Source organism: Pseudoliparis swirei, chromosome 9 (assembly GCF_029220125.1).
Source record: "Pseudoliparis swirei isolate HS2019 ecotype Mariana Trench chromosome 9, NWPU_hadal_v1, whole genome shotgun sequence".
Lineage (NCBI taxonomy): Eukaryota > Metazoa > Chordata > Actinopteri > Perciformes > Liparidae > Pseudoliparis > Pseudoliparis swirei.
In genome coordinates, this window is record NC_079396.1 from 3,124,058 (window position 1) to 3,144,526 (window position 20,469).

At 44.3% G+C, this 20,469-nt stretch overlaps 1 protein-coding gene across 2 annotated transcripts in view; it reads right to left on the reverse strand.

Annotated features, from left to right (window-relative positions):
- Positions 1–20,469, reverse strand: part of LOC130199154 (DENN domain-containing protein 2D-like) — a 29,664-nt gene that overhangs the window by 7,254 nt on the left and 1,941 nt on the right. The window contains exons 2-15 of one of the 2 annotated variants that reach the window (XM_056422411.1): positions 13,287–13,353; positions 13,102–13,188; positions 12,939–13,004; positions 7,091–7,138; positions 6,319–6,414; positions 4,695–4,873; positions 3,198–3,310; positions 3,046–3,115; positions 2,883–2,960; positions 1,816–1,956; positions 653–801; positions 329–500; positions 182–232; positions 18–99 (exon numbers count right to left, since the gene is read on the reverse strand). In XM_056422411.1, coding sequence (XP_056278386.1) covers positions 18–99; positions 182–232; positions 329–500; positions 653–801; positions 1,816–1,956; positions 2,883–2,960; positions 3,046–3,115; positions 3,198–3,310; positions 4,695–4,873; positions 6,319–6,414; positions 7,091–7,138; positions 12,939–13,004; positions 13,102–13,188; positions 13,287–13,353 — 1,399 coding nt within the window. Of the gene's footprint in view, positions 1–17; positions 100–181; positions 233–328; positions 501–652; positions 802–1,815; positions 1,957–2,882; positions 2,961–3,045; positions 3,116–3,197; positions 3,311–4,694; positions 4,874–6,318; positions 6,415–7,090; positions 7,139–11,743; positions 11,976–12,938; positions 13,005–13,101; positions 13,189–13,286; positions 13,354–20,469 lie in introns of those variants that run through there. The other variant, XM_056422412.1, reaches the window with a different exon arrangement.

The following is a 20,469-nucleotide window of genomic DNA, read 5'->3' on the forward strand; positions in this document are numbered from 1 at the left end:
GTCGCCGTTTCACTCACTTGACGTCTGTTCTCGGTGACTTAGCGCCTCGAGTATTTCCGCCTCGAGCTTCGGGGGCAGAATTGAACCCTCGTCGCCAACCTGGAAAAAAACCGATTCCACACAAACGTTTTAAAATTCACAACCAATTTAGATTATTCACATTCCTGTTGGCGAGACCTACGGAAGCAATGAAGGTCTCCGTTTTATCCCCCGACAAGTCGACCACCAGGAGCTGTCCCAGAGAGAAGAAGAAGAGTAAGGATTTCACCAGCGACGCCGTCGTCACCCCCCCCCCCCCCGTCACGACGTTCCCTCCATCTCGACTCACGTCGCTCTTGTCGGTGACCAGGTCCAGCAGGCGTTTCTGGACCCCCAGCAGGTAGGGGGTGGGCGCCATCACCACGTCGATCAGGATCTCCGGAACGATGGAGATCATGGTGTGCTGCCAGAGGAAGGGGTAGAGCAGGGCGGCCACGGCGTGGATGACCTGCGACAGCGTGCTGCGGGGGAGACGGGGGAGACGCCGTCACGACGGACGCTACGGCAACCGTCCAGGTTGCTAACATTCGCCTTATGTTGAAATATAGTGTCTCAAATATCAATGTTCGGCTGGATTAGGTCTCCGCGGCGTCCGCGTCGGCGAGCGTCTCACCCCAGTTCATCGGCGATGAAGACGATGCGCCGCTCCAAGACGGTGGCGGCAAACACCAGCAGCACCTCGCTGTCCGTCAGGCAGCCGAACAGCGTGTTGAAGTTCACGTGCTCCAGCCAGGAGTCCAGCGGCCGCGTCAGGCTGATGATCTGGTGGAGAGGAACCACCACTGTCACACACACACACACGTCGCCGACACCCAACTGACTTTAAACTCTTCGTCGAGGCAGGAACGCTCAGCTCTAAAAGGACGGGAGGACATGCGGGTACGCATTTCCAGGGCTTTAAACCAAATTTCCATGACCAAACATTTAGTGAAATCTGGGTGTACCGATGACCACACATTAATGAGACACTAGTTTGATTAAAAGAATAAATATTTATATTAATGTTTATTCTTTTAAACAAACTGCGTAAATGAACATGTGAATATAACACATGTCCATGACTTTTCCAAAACTTTTGGAAATTTGATTTTTTTCAAGGACTTTTCCTTAACAACATTTAAAATTCCATGATTTTTCCAGGTTTTCCATGACTGTATCCTGTACTGCAGTGACACACTGACTATGGAGAAGTAGCACATACAACCACACTAAGAAACATGCAAACTATCCCGTTATGAATGGGGAAATTTAATTAAAGGTTGAAGACTCCGAAAATGAAATAATCTTGATTTCATCAAATATAAAGTTTAGTGCTACACGCTACCAGCTGTGGAGACGTTGATACAGCCGTCTACTTATAAAGCATTCGTAGATCTATGTATTTCTCTTATGATTTAGTATGTATTCTATTCTATTTGAATGTTTTTGTATTATCTGGAGCTCTGAGATCTCTGTTGATATGGAAGAAAAAGAAGAAGAAACACGAGCAATCAGACCAGCAGAAAGGTTGGACACGAGGTAATGGAGACGAAGGAGAGCTAAAGGATTGTATTTACAGGTAGAGTAGGGGCTGCACCCCCGGTCTCACCTGGATATTTGTTTCCTGTGATTGGACTGCTGGCGTTTCTTCTTCTTAGAGTTTCGGATATGTCAGCGAATAATATCACAGAACTAACGATCGGCTCAAGTTTAACATGAGCTACCCTGAGTCTTTAAAGTTGAAGTTAAAACAGTCCTGTGGTTATCTGGGAGCTGGAGGAGGGGTGTTGGTCTGACCTCGGTGCCCGACTCAGGAATGAAGCTCTTAATCTCCACGGTGTTTCCCGGAGCTGGGAACGGAGCCTCCCTCAGCTTCTGCATGAAGGGGTAGATCATCGCCATGGAGATCTGCCGCCGCTTCTCCACCTCATTTAATATCTGCACACAGGTCGCGACACGATGCGGATGAATACTAAAATACAAATATCTTGAACTCTCAGAGCTTCACAGATATTAAAGTGTGATTGCTGCCACAGCGATGCTCGGGATCTTTCGTATAGAGAAGCTCAAATTAGTAAAATAATTATTCTGAGCTGCTGTTTCTGATTTTTAATACATTCATTACTTTATGTTCACACCAAGTACACGTCTAATGTCGAATGTCTGAAGGATGTAGAAGCTGAAGGACGTAGAAGCTGAAGGACGTAGAAGCTAAAAGACGTAGGAGCTGAAAGACGTAGAAGCTGAAGGACGTAGAAGCTGAAGGACGTAGAAGCTGAAGGACGTAGAGGCTGAAGGACGTAGAAGCTGAAGGACGTAGAAGCTGAAGGCCTCACGTAGAAGCTGAAAGACGTAGAAGCTGAAGGACGTAGAAGCTGATGGACATAGAGGCTGAAGGATGTAGAAGCTGAAGGACGTAGAGGCTGAAGGACGCTGAAGGACATAGAGGCTGAAGGACGTAGAGGCTGAAAGACGTAGAAGCTGATGGACATAGAGGCTGAAGGACGTAGAAGCTGAAGGACGCTGAAGGACATAGAGGCTGAAGGACGTAGAGGCTGAAAGACGTAGAAGCTGAAGGACGTAGAAGCTGAAGGACGTCGAGGCTGAAAGACGTAGAAGCTGAAGGATGTCGAGGCTGAAGGACGCTGAAGGATGTAGAGGCTGAAGGACGCTGAAGGATGTAGAGGCTGAAGGACGTAGAAGCTGAAGGACGTAGAAGCTGAAGGACGTAGAAGCTGAAGGACGTAGAGGCTGAAGGACGTAGAAGCTGAAGGACGTAGAGGCTGAAGGACGTAGAAGCTGAAGGACGTAGAGGCTGAAGGACGTAGAGGCTGAAGGACGTCGAGGCGGTCCGTTGACCTCACCTTGGAGAAGAGGCCGAAACAAGCCATCGAGCTGATGATGCAATACGCCTCCGGGGGTCGAGCTCCTTTCCCTCCGGGCTGCAGGTTGGAGGAAGAGAAGTTTATGACCACCTGAGATCCAGAACGGCGACACCGCGAAGACGAGCGCAGGCGACGCACTGACCAGTAACCTCCGGCAGTATCCGTTTCTTCTGCTGCCGTCAACCTCCGTCAGAACGAAGGAGAACGTCTCGCTGGAGGAAAAAGGAGGCGACAGACGGCGTTCACTGAGCTGAACGCGGGGACGAGGGTCCTCCGACCGAGGGGCGCTCGTACCTGTGGTATTCTGTCAAAGGAGCCCAGTTGATGCCCTCGGGGAAACAAAAGAGAGTGATGGCCCGCAGCGTCTTCTCCTCCTCCTCCTTCTGAAACTTCGCCATGCCATCTCTCTGAAAGCAAAACAATAGAAAAGCAGGTTCACATTTATATTCTGTTATCATTCGCTTCTTCTTCCCTCCCGTTTGCTGCGCCACTACATTTGGATACGAACCCCTCCGCACTGCCCTTAAAGCAACGGAGCTCCTGAGGTTACTGAAAGGTGGTTCCTCAAATGTAGGAGCTCCCTTTGTTCGGCTTGAATCTACAATTCATTATGACGCACAAATCCAAAGATGACCTCTGTGGGTCAAAAGAACCACATCTTGAATCAGTAGAAAAAGAAAAAAAAGGGTTAGCTCACTCTAAAAACATCTAAAACACATGTTTCCTCTTACCTGTAGAGCTATTTATGAGCCTGGATTGTTTTGGTGGGAGTTGCTTGACGTTGGGAGATATCGGCCGGAGATGAATCTGCTTTTAATCCTTTTCATATGATGGGAATAGATGACACTCGCCTTGTTGTGAGCATCTTAAACGTGCCAGAAAGAAACTATTCATCTACTCGTGGACGAGAGGCAACAAGATATGAGGATTATCTGGAGGAAGCGGTCATGATTTCTGGACAGGGGCCTTCCCGGTCGAGTGTCATGTAGTTCCATTATACGGCGAGAAGGCAGACATCTCTACTTCTTTGAATGTGATTGTTGGAGTTAAAACCACCTCGTACACCAGTGTTCCCCCCACCATTCTATCAGGTTGGCGCCCCCTGAACTCTCCCCCGTCCCCCTGTAATTTTCTCTGTAGCGCCAGATTACACCGGAAGTACTTTCAGGTTCCCTTTCCTAAAGAACAGGTCTTATTTTATTAAACTAAATGGCCGTATGTTATTGTTCCTACACCGCGGTGGCGTTAACGCTTCTCTTCGGCTCTCGGGGTTCTTACACATTTTTGACCGATGGATTTCCAGGACTTTTCCATGACTATAAACCAAATGTCCATGACCAAACTGAAATCTCGGAATAAACATGAAAACTGTAGAACATGTTGCGTATTGAGAGCTATCGCTGGCTTATATTTTGAGCGTCTTTCTTTAAAAAATGTATTAATTATTTCAAACTCGGCGTGAATGAACATGTGATTTTAACAAATTTCCATGACTTTTCCAAAACTTTTATGATTTAAGTTTTTTCCACGACTTTTCCAGGCCTGGAAATTACCATTTTAAAATTCCATAACTTTTCCAGGTTTTCCATGACTGTACGAACCCTGGGTATAGCTTCGCCCCCACGCAGGTGAGCGCGCTCCCACCGGCCGGCAGAGAGCGTTGAATATGTCGCGTAAAAAACAAAGCGAGACACTGAAACACTGAACACACACCAACTTAAATCAGCGTTGTGTGGAACTCTGACCCGCCTCCCTCCGGCTTTGCGTGGTCCGACCCACCGTCAAACTGACCTTGGGGAACTGGTAGGTGATCTGAGGTTCGTAGCTGCTGCCGTCTTTGGTCTTCTTGAGGCTGACCACCACCAGGTACTCAAAGAAGTACTGGCCGCTGGCGTAGCGGTGCGGCCTGGACACGGCGCCGTCTGCCGCCGCGGGGCCCGGCGGCTCCGTGGGCTCGGGGTCTTTGTCTCCTGCGCAGAAATGTGGGAATACATCCAGGGGTCACCGCTGTGGTCCATGTAGGAAGGTCTACTGGGCCCCTGGTCTGACGGTGATCGGATATATATGAGCGGTCATAGGAGTGGCTATAAAAACACTGGTTAACACATTTTGATTCATAGATTCTGTCATATTCATTGAATGTTTATGCAACTCTGTAATGATTCCTTCTGGTCACATGACGTCTTTTATTCTGTCCATCCTGGAGAGGGATCCTCCTCTGTTGCTCTCCTGAAGGGTTCTTAGCTTTTTTCTATATTTTTTAGAGTTTTTCCTGATCCGATGTGAAAGGTCAAAGGTCAGGGATGTCGTATGTGTCCGGATCGTAAAGCCCTCCGAGGCACATTTGTAACGTGTGATATCGAGCGACACAAAATAAACCGAATTGAATTTTGTTTCCTTTAAGTTCAACGTTATTTTTGCTCCTCCTCATCAGGGTTTTTACCAAGAGAACATTTTAGAAACCTAGAACCGCGTCACACCTCTTCCCCTCGTGACATACGGCAGAAGACATTGATCGACGTCTGAAAAGAAAGCGCGGGGTTAAAGTGCAAGTGACCAACCAGCCAGACTAAACTGAACTAGAAAAAAATTGCTCTCTAAATGCACAACTGTTTTTTGGTTTTTGTTTGTCACGTGTTTGTCGTGAAGTTGAATTTCGTTGCATAACGACAATAAATGACCCTCGAGTCCTTGAGCCAGTGTCTGCCCGCTGGCCCGGGTCACCCTCCCGATCCGGGGCTCCGCTCCGGAGGCCTGGAGGCCGCATCCAGCCGTGTTCCTCCAGCTCCATCGTGTCTCCTCCGCTGGCGGCCGGCGGCCTGTCCGCGTGTTCTCTGCTGCATTCCTCTCTCGTTGGCGAAAAAATGAAAGCGGCCCAGCAAGGGGCCTTTGTTTTTCTTTTTCTTCCTCAGGCCCGGCAGCCTCGTGTCTGTGTGTGTTTTAGGCCTGCTGGAGCATCTTGCAAGAATGCACAAATACCTCTCTGTAGTTTTATGATCCGCAGTCTTTGCGTCACACTTTGGCTCGTTCCACCTGAACAATCTGTTCCCTTCGCTCGGTGGGGGGGGGCAACAGCCTCTTAATGTGTTTGGTTTTCATTTCCCCCGTATCAAAGCTAAACCAGACGTTCTCTGGGGGGAAATGAGGAGCCCGATGGAAATCCCCCCCCCCCCCCCCCCGGTGCATCTGCAGCTGGACTCTGATTGCAATTGCGCAACACTTGTTTGTCATATTCGGTATCTACTCAGAACTGCTGCTCCACACCCCGCGAGCAAATATCACGAGGTGTTTTAACCCCAAACCACAAGGAGACCCAACGCCCAGCTCCTCCTCCTCCTCCTCCTCCTCCTCCTCACGGTAACGGTGAACAACAAAGTGGAAGCACTTGACGGCGTCGCCGCACCGCGGTACTCACGGTCTCGTTTGCCCTTGCGGAAGGAGGACCACATGGCGCTGAACCTCTTGAGGGGCCCGCGGTGTCCATCTTCGTCTTCACCTGGCGGGTCGGCTGCTGCGGGAAGACGAAGGGCAGAAGCTGCTGAGCACTGGAAATACCGCGATATCAGGACCGCAGCTATTGATGACTATTGGGGCGCTTTCACAAGTTATTAGTAATGGCAAATATTAGGGCAGCTAAGAAAAGTCTGGCGAGTTCAGAGAACAACATCACTTTACTCTCACGCAGCTTTTTAAAAGCAGGAAAAGACAATGCTTATGCAATATTACGATATCTAGTCTAATTTTATATATATATATATATATATACATGCTTTAATTTAGGAAGTAAAGTGTATTTATATTGCTTATGACAGACAGTGTCACAAAGTTCAGTACCATAGTCAATTAAAACAATTTGGCAAAAACAGGGACAACAAAATGTCAACAGTTAAAAGAGCAAAAGTACAAAACACTGTAAAAGATGGTGCAATAAAATAAATAAACAGAAGATAAAGAGCAGGCCATAGAATATTTAAAATCAACCAAATGCCAGTGTAAACAGGCGTGTTTTGAGATAGCGTTTATAGTTATTGTGCTCAGCGCAAAAACAATAAAGATCCATTATAGTTATTTAGCAATGATTCAAAGTCCAATTAGGAACCCTTTATTTGAAGATCCAGGGTAAACTGGTTTAAGAAAACTGTAACTGAAGAAAACCTGAACTTAAGAAAACCTTTGCAGTCACTTACTGTGTTTCTCCGCCGCCTCAGAGATGAGGTTACCTTTGGGCTGCTCACCTGGACAACACAGAGGAGCGGAACGATCAGTTTGATAAATACTGTGACGTCACTTATTATAAATACTTTGCACGGATTTTCAAGGTGAATCCAGGTGTGAGAACTACAGCACTGAACAACTTTCAGGCATGAAATTTGACCCTGACCTGGTGATTTACGGGCGTTTCACTGAAACTTATTTTACCATTTGATTTAGAATCAACCAAATGCTTAAAAGCATTTAAATGACATCAAGTAATCGACTCTACAGGAGCGGCTCATCGTGGCCGTAACAATGTTCTTCAAATAGCATCTCCATGGAAGTGTTTCTGGGTGTCACATTTAAATTAAGATTTTTTTTGGGGGGGGGGGGGAATCCATCTCATTCGCTTTGCGGCAGATTGATTACAGTGACGGTTAAGTCTGAGGCGGAAGTTTGGCCTAAAAAGAAAAACTAGGTTGGCGAGGACCAGGTCGCGTTTCCATGGTAACTAAACAGTTTCCTGCAGACGAGGCCCGATTTGCTGAAGTAGGGTCGGCGTTCTTCTGAAACACCCCAAAGAAACTGATACTGACCCGTTTCAACGGAGCAAACCGAGATCCACTAGAAACGGAAACTGGAGTATATCGCTAATATCACACATGTACCAAGGCTCTGTACGATATTCACAAGTACAGCACATTAAACTAAATATGTAAACAAGTGCGGTCTGTTCCATCGGGAGCAACCGTCATCAACAACAGAGGTCTTCCCTATTAGTCCTGTGTGTACACTCCAACTGGGCTGAATCATTTGTTTACATCAGGCTCCAAGGAAAGAATTCTTCATGCTTGTGCTGCGTTCAGGTCCAGTGGGGAGAATACAAAATAACTGATTTCTACCGGACAATTCTGTCAGAAGAAAGTTCTCTTACAATAAGTGTCAGGCGGCGATTCACCATTTCATATTCAGATTATATTCATATTATTTGGTTTAACAATGACTAAAAGAGTCCGTCACCAAACTTTGACGTCCCACTGCAAACACGGGAATACCGCAAGTCTAAATAAAATTAATTCATTACCAACAAAGTTCAAACTTCAGAACTCGTCTCATCTGAAAGGAAGGGAAGGGAGAGAAAGAGAAAAGTATATCGCTTATAATTATCCAAAATAAAAGCTGGTATGGTTTCCATTATGATTATTATTTTTATATTGCAACAGGAAACCATCTAAAAAGTGGGCCTGTATTTTATTATTAATTTGATAACAAAAGGAATGTCCCATCAAAATTGTACCAATTGTCAATTTTACTTTCATATAGAGAAGTACAAATTAATGTAGTAAAACAACTCAAATATACTACAGTATCAAATATGTTTTGTACGGCCTCATGCAAGCACAGTGCCCGCCGTAAAAATTATTGGGGATTTTGTACTTCCATTGAAAGTCTATGTGCAAGTGAGAGAGAGTGAGAGTGAGTGAGAGAGAAAGAGAGAGAGATGCAACATTTCCCCCTCGACCCAGAGTGAGAGCAGGGAAGTCCCTCATCCACCATGACGCCTTCATGGAATAGTTTGAAAGTTTGGGAAATATTTGGGATACCACTCTCATGTCTGACCATCTAGCTCTGCAAGAAACACCCCAAAAAAGCAGATTTCCCCACAATGTTGAACTTCCTTTCAGTCCTGCAGTTAAAATTCAATTAATTTCCGAGCGAATTTTCAAAAGCACAGAAAAACATCCAGCTCTCTTTAATGTATTTGAAATTTTTTTTAAAGCTCATTTTAGGGTTGTGTATGAACCAAACTCTGGTGATACGTTGGTTACCGTTCAATATATACCGGGATATATTGCCATAAGCCCGGCGATATACTGCAAATGTAATGTCACGGCACATAAAACACAAAACATAATAGTGCAACACTCAGTGTGTCAATAATAACTTTTACAATTTGCAGGAATGATTGCCGCGTTTCCAAAGAAACAAAAGCCCATTTATAATCGTCACGAGGCGATGCCGCTCGACCGGTTTTCTATAAAAAGGAGCCGCTCTGTCTTTTGAAGACGGAAGTGATTCGGTCACGCCCAACGCGCTGAACCTTTTGTAAACGAGGAGGAAACAGAAGATCCGATCCCGAGCGATTCGCTCGATGGCGAAACCGGTTCCGCTCGACCGCAAACCGCATTCTCGTTGTGCCGCGGCGACGCTCCGGTTTGCCGTCGACCGAGTCGTACACTCGTACGCGTTCCTTTAACCCTCCTGTTACCTTCAAATTTACTAACATCTTTTAACCTTTAAACCTCCAGAAAATTATTAGAATTAATATTGTTTCCCAAGTTTAAGTGTCGGGTACTTTATGTTTGTTTGTTGACTACCTAAACAGCCCTTTAAATGAAAAACAATAATACCCAACCAAAACCAATGTTTGTAAAAAGTTGATATTTCTTATATGTTTGACACAGTGAAAAACAGCCTGGGGTCAAATTGACCCCAAAGAACACCGATGGGTACGAGTTGTGTTCAGGACATTGAAAACATATCATCATGTGAATTTTGATGTTTTCCCAATTGTCCCCAATAAATTAGGAAGTCATGAAATATGAAGCAAAAAAAATTGTCAATGATTTTTTAGAGACGTTAAATATGTAATGGGGTCAAATTGACCCCAAAGGTAATAGGAGGGTTAAAAAACGTCGAACGAGTGCAGCCGAACGCATCCGAGGCGAGCTAGAAAACACGGAAGACGTCCGGGTTTCACTTTCAATCTGGATCCTCACGACAACGTCAATGAGATCATCCTTCAGGGCGGCCCGACGTCCGCCTGACTCGACCTCCGTCTGTGTTCACTGAAAATATGGAGCAAAATCGACACAACAGTACTCTTGACATAGACGATGACGTCAGAGCGAAATCGTCTTCGGCCGAGACGAGCTGCTGCCTGGACGCGCCGCTGCCGTCGAGCTGCGAGGAGGCTGTAAACGTGGCCCCGCCCTCGGGCTCCTGGACGTGTCACGACCGATTCTATAGAAGGAATGACGCCGGCGGAGACGCATAACAGAGAACTGCCCCGAATCCTGTGTCATTCTAAACACCTGCAACCTGTAGGTTTGAAATACAATCTCCCCTGTCCTACACCAGCGGGATCGTGTTTCAGTGCCAACAGCAGCATTCCTGTGGAGCCAGCAGTGGAAAAGGTGTTGGACTTCAAATGTGAGCGGGCGGATTACAACAGCGTCACAAAGGGCTCCCTCGCAGGCATCGTGCGAGCCCTTCATGGACCCTTTTCTGCAGACCTTTGCCAGAGGGAATTACCCACAATTCACAGCGGTGTGGCATCAAACACGCAGATTACCAACCAGTGGAAGTGTGGAAGCCGGAGACACGAGATACCCAGAGAGGACAACACATGGGTGCTTTTACATTTATATGAAAGATGGAGCGTGAGAACATATAAAAGCAGATTATTAGACAGATTTAGTCATAAACCATTTAATTTTGTTATCGAAGCTGGTTTGAAAATATCTCAGATTACATATATATTACATACGTATATATATATATATATACACACACACACACACATAAATATATATATATACACACACACATATAAATCTGTGTATATATGTATATACATATATACACACATAACAATATATATATATACATACACACATATATATATATATAAACACACACACATATATGTATATATAAATATACATATATCTATATCTATATATTTACACACACATATAAATATATATATATACATACACACACATATATATATATATTTTCTTACACACACACATATATACATACTCATATATAAATATATATTTACAAACACACACATATATATATATATATACACACACACACACATTTGTATATATAAATATATATATGTATTTACACACATAAATATATATATATACACATACATATATTTTGTTACACACACACACACACATATATATACATACTCATATATAAATATATATACACACACACACACATATATAATATATATATATATATAAATATACACACACAGATACATATAAACTGGATATATAACCACTTGACAGGTGACGTTAGTGAAGTCCGTGGGGGTCAGGCTGTAGGGGAGACGCTGTTATGTGGGCTCTAGTGCACTTGTCATGGCCAGTCAGACTGTGGATGAACAGTGAAGGACTGAAGCCTCGTTTTACTGACACGACGTCTATTTTAATCCCAACATCAGTTCTGCTGCCAAATCAAACCAAACCGCGACGTGAAATACGCGGATTTTACGCGTTGACGTCTGAGGTGCTGAACTCTCAATTTCAGCGCGTTCATAAATTATTTCAAATTGTTTTTAAGCAGTTTATTTCACTATTTTTCCGCCGTACTTAACTCCCAAAAGTAGTAGTGACAACCTACGGATATAGCTACAAGTTGCGCGAGACGTCAACATCCCGCTCCGACAGGTTGCTACGTGTTACCAGCACACCGTGTCACCGTAACCTCGCTAGCTTAAGTCGTTTTTTCCTTATATTCTTCCGGTTTTTTAAACTCTATTTATCCGTTTCACACACGACAGGTCGTATCTACGTCACACGCCGACTTCACAGCGGACACACGTCCCGCGTACTCACTCCATCTGCTCCGTAAATTGGTCGGTGTGGCCCCTTTCCTTCTCTTCACCACCGCGCCGCTCATGTCTGCCTCTCCCCGGCGCTACCCCGCGGTCCCCCGCGGTCCTCTCAGCTGTTTTCGTCGGTGAAAAAAACTCAGTAGCGCAGCAACGGCACTTTACCGTCTCCATTCCCACGCGCACACATCGCACCCTGTGCTCGCTCGCGCTTCCCGCCGCTCCCCTCTCTCTCGCTCCGCGCGTGCTCCACGAGCTCCAACTGCTTCTGCTTGTAGTGTGTTGTGTTGCGTTCAAGTCGGGTCCGCCAAAACGCTCCATAACGCGTTTACCTACTGTCGTCCGTTACCACGGCAGTTTGTTTTTCTTCCTCTTTGCTGTGTGAATAATCTGGTTCGCGAACATTAAACTGAGTAAAGAGCAGGTCCGAATATCTTTTTACTTCGTAGGATCCTGTGAAGTGTCAGGAATCTGAATCAGACTCACGTGGATGACTTTTCTTCCACTTTTACGAGGACTGTAAATACACTTCTGAAAAAAATGCTGTTCTTTAAACTGTAAATAGAGAGTTTACACTCACAGACAAGTCATGGTTCTTAAATGGTTCTTTAAAAGGATGTGTGGTTCTACAAAGAACCATCACCTGCTGAAGAACCATTTTTTCGTTTGAGTCACCATTTTCGGTTCTTTGAAGAACTATTTAAGGAAATGGTTCTTTAAAGAACCCTGTATGAAACGTTGTTTGTGGAACCAGAAATGGTAGCTTAAAGAACCATTTTTAGGTTCTTTAAAACACCTTTATAGGTTCTTTGGAGAACTCTTTAAGGAAATGGTTCTTTAAAGAACCCTGGTTTGAAAGGTTCTTTGTGGAACCAGAAATGGTGCCTTAAAGAACCATTTTTAGGTTCTTTAAAACACCTTTATAGGTTCATTGGAGAACTCTTTAAGGAAATGGTTCTTTAAAGAACCCTGGTTTGAAAGGTTCTTTGTGGAACCAGAAATGGTGCCTTAAAGAACCATTTTTAGGTTCTTTAAAACACCTTTATAGGTTCTTTGAAGAACTATTTAAGGAAATGGTTCTTTAAAGAACCCTGGTTTGAAAGGTTCTTTGTGGAACCAAAAATGGCTCTTCTATGGCATCCCTCTGAAGAACCATTTTCGGTTCCAGATGGCACCTTCATTGTTCTGTGTTTACGTACCTTTCTGCTTCACTTGGTTCTGGGTCCAGTTCACCTGCGAGGCACCCTCCACCTCTGGGACGTACTCTATAGGATTAGAAATGGAAAAAGATCCTCACAAGGATTTGACCAGTGATTATCGTGAGATGGATCAACTGCGTGTGTGTGTGTGTGGGGGGGTTACCTTTTCTCGATGTCTCCCGCACTGATGAGAACGACAGCAGTCCTCTCCGCCGGTCGAATGCACCCTCTTCAGAACTTCTGTTCTTTTCTGCAGAGGTTCAATGATGGGTCATGAGCGAGTAAAAAACATTAAGTGAGATGCAAGTAATATTGTGTGTGTGTGTGTTGCACGATCCGCCATCTTACTTTTAACGCGGAAGGATGAGAAGCTGAGACTTCTTCTGGTCTTCGGAGACGGTTGCTGCTCCGGTTTCTGAGAGAAAGGGTGATTAAAGATGCATAGAAATGAAATAAAGAGCCACGAGGCAATGTGTACAATCGGTTAGTGGTCTAGTGAGAAAGATTAGTCTAATTTTTCACCTCGCCGGTAAAAGAAATAAGCATGTTGCTCCGTCTGTCTGTATCCCAACAGCTTTTGGTTCTTCATGATTTGTGTGACCCTCTTGACCTGTCGGGTCACACATTTGTCTTTTTAATCCAATGTGTCTTCACTAATTTGTATTTAGTGTAGTCGATTTCTAGTTGCCAGATTGCCAAAATCGTTGCCGCCAAATCTTAGGCTTGTTCTGACGAGTCTTAAAAACCTGCATTCTCTCTACTGACCACCAGGGGGCGATTCCTCTGACTGTAAATTACTTATCTCTCGATTTACTCCCTTTGTAAACATTGTAAACATGAGTTTATGGTCTCTATCTCTAGTTCCAGGTCTTCTTCAATACAACATGATTCATCAGCGCGATATATTATGGTCCATTTCGAGTTAAATAGACCATAAAGCAGAGTGTACCGTAGGGTGGCCTTACTATGATTGACAGATTACAACATGGCAATGGCGGTAATCCAAGATGGCGACGAAAAAAATCCAATTATGGGTGACGTCATGATGACTTAGTCCACTTTATATATATATGTATATATATATACATATATATATACAGTCTGTTTTCCTTCTATAGGCAAGTGTAAACAATAAAAAGTGCAACTTTAAACTCATATAAAGTGTTTTAAATGGAATACTGTACATTATGTACATATGTTTTACTTTAATTTACTAACTGACATCACTGCCTTTGCTGCCACTGTTGTTGCTTGGCTTTGAATAAACTGGAAGCTGCATGAACTTTACATTATGGTCTCTGCATGGGAAGACATGGCCGCTATTTATAGCCCGCCAAAAAAAAATGACAGGACACGATGGTGCCCTATGGGAAAACTCCCCCCGGCAATATAAACCACCAGTGTACCAGTGGAATGCATCGATGCAGCGGGGTTAGCGGGGTGAGCGGGGCGCGTCGTAAAGTAAAGAATTTGTAATATTAGTTTGTTCCAGTTCGGTTGTTGCCATCTCTTTCTGCATTACGGCCTTAAGGCCTCAACATTCACTCTGTCATTGATGCTGTGGAAAGATCCACAGTTTTATGTTGCGTATTAGTTTTGAATAACCCGGGTATAATAAGCATGAGTTGTGAAAAGAACAACAATTATAATAAATTAGCACTTTTATTTATTATCGTCCCCTGAGCAGCGCTCAAATGACTTGCAGGTGGCATCTGGAACCGAAAATGGTTCTTCGGAGGGATGCCATAGAAGAACCATTTATGGTTCCACAAAGAACCTTTAAACCAGGGTTCTGTAAAGAACCATTTCCTTGAAGAGTTCTTCAAAGAACCTATAAAGTGTCTATAAAAGAACCTTAAAAAATGGTTCTTTGTGCTAGAATAAACACACATTTAAAGTTCGTTGTATTAGCTTTAAAGTAAGTTCAAGTAGGTTTAAAGTAAGTACAAGTAGGTTTAAAGTAAGTACAAGTAGGTTTAAAGTAAGTAAAAGTAGGTTTAAAGTAGGTTTAAAGTAAGTAAAAGTAGCTTTAAAGTAGCTAAAAGTAGCTTTAAAGTAGGTAAAAGTAGGTTTAAAGTAAGTACAAGTAGCTTTAAAGTAGGTAAAAGTAGCTTTAAAGTAAGTAAAAGTAGCTTTAAAGTAAGTAAAAGTAGCTAAAAAGTAGCTTTAAAGTAGGTAAAAGTAGCTTTAAAGTAAGTAAAAGTAGCTTTAAAGTAAGTAAAAGTAGGTTTAAAGTAAGTACAAGTAGCTTTAAAGTAAGTAAAAGTAGCTTTAAAGTAAGTAAAGTAGCTTTACAATAAGTAAAAGTAGGTTTAAAGTAGGTAATAGTAGGTTTAGAGTAAGTACAAGTAGCTTTAAAGTGGGTAAAAAGTAGCTTTAAAGTAGTAAAAAGTGGGTTTTAAAGTAAGTAAAAGTAGATTTAAAGTAAGTACAAGTAGCTTTAAAGTAAGTAAAAGTAGCTTTAAAGTAAGTAAAAGTAGGTTTAAAGTAAGTAAAAGTAGCTTTACAGTAAGTAAAAGTAGGTTTAAAGTAAGTACAAGTAGGTTTAAAGTAAGTACAAGTAGGTTTAAAGTAAGTACAAGTAGGTTTAAAGTAGGTAAAAGTAGCTTTACAATAAGTAAAAGTAGGTTTAAAGTAAGTAAAAGTAGGTTTAAAGTAAGTACAAGTAGCTTTAAAGTAAGTAAAAGTAGGTTTAAAGTAAGTAAAAGTAGCTTTACAGTAAGTAAAAGTAGGTTTAAAGTAAGTACAAGTAGCTTTAAAGTAAGTAAAAGTAGGTTTAAAGTAAGTACAAGTAGGTTTAAAGTAAGTACAAGTAGGTTTAAAGTAGGTAAAAGTAGCTTTACAATAAGTAAAAGTAGGTTTAAAGTAAGTAAAAGTAGGTTTAAAGTAAGTACAAGTAGCTTTAAAGTAAGTAAAAGTAGCTTTAAAGTAAGTAAAAGTAGGTTTAAAGTAAGTAAAAGTAGCTTTACAGTAAGTAAAAGTAGGTTTAAAGAAGTACAAGTAGGTTTAAAGTAAGTACAAGTAGGTTTAAAGTAAGTACAAGTAGGTTTAAAGTAGGTAAAAGTAGCTTTACAATAAGTAAAAGTAGGTTTAAAGTAGGTAAAAGTAGGTTTAAAGTAAGTACAAGTAGCTTTAAAGTAGGTAAAAGTAGGTTTAAAGTAAGTAAAAGTAGCTTTAAAGTAAGTAAAAGTAGGTTTAAAGTAAGTAAAAGTAGCTTTACAGTAAGTAAAAGTAGGTTTAAAGTAAGTACAAGTAGCTTTAAAGTAAGTAAAAGTAGGTTTAAAGTAAGTACAAGTAGGTTTAAAGTAAGTACAAGTAGGTTTAAAGTAGGTAAAAGTAGCTTTACAATAAGTAAAAGTAGGTTTAAAGTAAGTAAAAGTAGGTTTAAAGTAAGTAAAAGTACTCCTTCTGAAGAACAATGAACTTTGTTGAGTGTTTATTGATATTAATTACACCACCGGCAAGTTATCCGCTTTACAGAATGCAGAAAGGAGCCTAAAACTTCACGTACATGAGGAACATTCACATTAAACTATGATAATAGAGATGTAATTTTTTTTAATAGTTCTTCATTTCTAATGTATATGTTGTCTAAATGTTCTTTGTTGTTGTTTCATGCACTTTATTCCTAAACTCTCTTCATGTTGGACCAGAGAGAATCCACCTTCAGATCTTCTGTATGTTTGGACGAATGTAAGAAGAGACGGTGAAGATGACTCTGACTCTGAAGGTGATAACAGAGCAGAGGAGACGAGGACCGTATTGACTGAGGGCGCCGAGCCGCAGAAACACACAGGTGAGTCAGAAAAGAGTGAGTTGGGGACGGCATGTGTAGACGGCGTGTGTAGACGGCGTGTGTAGACGGCGTGTGTAGACGGCGTGTGTAGATGGCGTGGTCACGGAGGCCATCATGGCGTCTGAAGTGAACGACGCGCCGGGGGAAGGGCGAGAGAGCACAGGTACGCCCTCCAACGAACACGAGCCAGAGACACGGGGACATCACATGTTCAGTGAGTTCATTACTGTTTTCCAGCTCGACACATATTGACAAAAAGCTGTATATATATATGTAAATATCCTAAATATAGACACACACTTATTTGCTTTCTTTCATGAGAGCAAATTGAAGATGATGATTAATATGTATGTGAAGGCTGTGGGTTCTTTGAAGAACTCTTTAAGGAAATGGTTCTTGAAAGAAACTTTTTTTGAAGGTTCTTTGAGACACCTTTGTGTTCTTTAAAGAACAAATTCCTTAAATAGTTATTTAAATAACCTATAATGGTGCCTCAAACGAGAAAATGTTTTTCCAGTATAGGTGATGGTTCTTCGTAGAACCAAAACGCCTTTTAAAGAACTATTTAAGAACCCTTTTTGTTCTGTGTGTAGGACACGCTGTCCACTGTGTGTGTGTGTGTGTGTGTGTGTGTGTGTGTGTGTGTGTGTGTGTGTGTGTGTGTGTGTGTGTGTGTGTGTGTGTGTGTGTGTGTGTGTGTGATTCTCAGGTGTGCGCTGCTCTCTCCTCGTTGCTTTGTGTGTAAACTTTGGGAGGAGAACCTGAAGTGTTGATCAACGCTCTGAGGCTGAACTACCAGCGTGGAAACATCAACACCCGCATGGAAACCAGCAGGTAACCATGGTAACCCAACACCGTGTGTGTGGTTCATGGAGTAGCCCCCGGCACACCACCTGGAGTTACCTGTTTCACGCTTTATGAATATAATGTAAAGTAGATGATTTGTGTTTCACTGAGTCTGGACGGAGCAGGAAAGACTTGAGCTGAGACAGGTGAGAGACAGGTGTGACAGGTGAGAGACAGGTGAGAGACAGGTGAGAGACAGGTATGAGAGACAGGTGAGAGACAGGGGAGAGACAGGTGAGAGACAGGTGAGAGACAGGGGAGAGACAGGTGAGAGACAGGTATGAGAGATAGGTGAGAGACAGGTGAGAGACAGGTGAGAGACAGGTATGAGAGACAGGTGAGAGACAGGTGAGAGACAGGTGAGAGACAGGTGAGAGACAGGTGAGAGACAGGTGAGAGACAGGTGAGAGACAGGTGAGAGACAGGGGAGAGACAGGTGAGAGACAGGTATGAGAGACAGGTGAGAGACAGGGGAGAGACAGGGGAGAGACAGGGGAGAGACAGGTATGTGAGACAGGTATGAGAGACAGGTGAGAGACAGGGGAGAGACAGGGGAGAGACAGGTGAGAGACAGGTGAGAGACAGGTGAGAGACAGGTGAGAGAGATAGGTGAGAGACAGGTGAGAGACAGGTGAGAGACAGGTGAGAGATAGGTGAGAGACAGGTGAGAGACAGGTGAGAGACAGGTGAGAGACAGGGGAGAGACAGGTGAGAGACAGGTTATGAGAGACAGGTGAGAGACAGGTATGAGAGACAGGTGAGAGACAGGTGAGAGACAGGTATGAGAGACAGGTGAGAGACAGGTGAGAGACAGGGGAGAGACAGGTGAGAGACAGGTGAGAGACAGGTGAGAGACAGGTGAGAGACAGGTGAGAGACAGGTGAGAGACAGGTGAGAGACAGGTGAGAGACAGGTGAGATAGGTGAGAGACAGGTGAGAGACAGGTGAGAGACAGGTGAGAGACAGGTGAGAGACAGGTGAGAGACAAGTGAGGGAGAGAGACAGGTGAGAGACAGGTGAGAGACAGGTGAGAGACAGGTATGAGAGACAGGTGAGAGACAGGTATGAGAGACAGGTGAGAGACAGGTGAGAGACAGGTGAGAGACAGGTGAGAGACAGGTGAGAGACAGGTGAGACAGGTATGAGAGACAGGTGAGAGACAGGTGAGAGACAGGTGAGAGACAGGTATGAGAGATAGGTGAGAGACAGGTGAGAGACAGGTATGAGAGATAGGTGAGAGACAGGTGAGAGACAGGTGAGAGACAGGTGAGAGACAGGTGAGAGACAGGTGAGAGACAGGTATGAGAGAGACAGGGGAGAGACAGGTGAGAGACAGGTGAGAGACAGGGGAGAGACAGGGGAGAGACAGGTGAGAGACAGGTGAGAGACAGGTGAGAGACAGGTGAGAGACAGGTGAGAGACAGGTGAGAGACAGGTATGAGAGACAGGTGAGAGACAGGTGAGAGACAGGTGAGAGACAGGTGAGAGACAGGTATGAGAGACAGGTGAGAGACAGGTGAGAGACAGGTGAGAGACAGGTATGAGAGACAGGTGAGAGACAGGTGAGAGACAGGTGAGAGAGGAGAGACAGGTGAGACAGGTGAGAGAGGAGAGACAGGTGAGACAGGTGAGAGAGGGGAGAGAGAGGAGAGACAGGGGAGAGACAGGTGAGAGACAGGTGAGAGACAGGTGAGAGACAGGTGAGAGACAGGTGAGAGACAGGTATGAGAGACAGGTGAGAGACAGGTATGTGAGACAGGTGTGAGACAGGTATGGGAGACAGGTGAGAGACAGGTGAGAGACAGGTGAGAGACAGGGGAGAGATAGGTATGAGAGACAGGTGAGAGACAGGTATGAGAGACAGGTATGAGAGACAGGTGAGAGACAGGTGAGAGACAGGTATGAGAGACAGGTGAGAGACAGGTATGAGAGACAGGTGAGAGACAGGTGAGAGACAGGTGAGAGACAGGTGAGAGACAGGTGAGAGACAGGTGAGAGACAGGTGAGAGACAGGTGAGAGACAGGTATGAGAGACAGGTGAGAGACAGGTGAGAGACAGGTATGAGAGATAGGTGAGAGACAGGTGAGAGACAGGAGAGACAGGTGAGAGACAGATAGGGGAGAGACAGGTGAGAGACAGGTATGAGAGACAGGTGAGAGACAGGTGAGAGACAGGTATGAGAGACAGGTGAGAGACAGGGGAGAGACAGGTATGAGAGACAGGTGAGAGACAGGTGAGAGACAGGTGAGAGACAGGTGAGAGACAGGTGAGAGACAGGTGAGAGACAGGTGAGAGACAGGTATGAGATAGGTGAGAGACAGGTGAGAGACAGGTGAGAGACAGGTGAGAGACAGGTGAGAGACAGGTGAGAGACAGGTGAGAGACAGGTGAGAGACAGGTATGAGAGACAGGTGAGAGACAGGTGAGAGACAGGTGAGAGACAGGTGAGAGACAGGTGAGAGACAGGTGAGACAGGTGAGAGACAGGTGAGAGACAGGTGAGAGACAGGTGAGAGACAGGTGAGAGAGAGAGACAGGGGAGAGACAGGTGAGAGACAGGTGAGAGACAGGTGAGAGACAGGGGAGAGATAGGTATGAGAGACAGGTGAGAGACAGGTATGAGAGACAGGTATGAGAGACAGGTGAGAGACAGGTGAGAGACAGGTGAGAGACAGGTGAGAGACAGGTGAGAGACAGGTGAGAGACAGGTGAGAGACAGGTGAGAGACAGGTGAGAGACAGGTATGAGAGACAGGTGAGAGACAGGTGAGAGACAGGTATGAGAGACAGGTGAGAGACAGGTGAGAGACAGGTGAGAGACAGGTGAGAGACAGGTGAGAGACAGGTGAGAGACAGGTGAGAGACAGGTGAGAGACAGGGGAGAGATAGG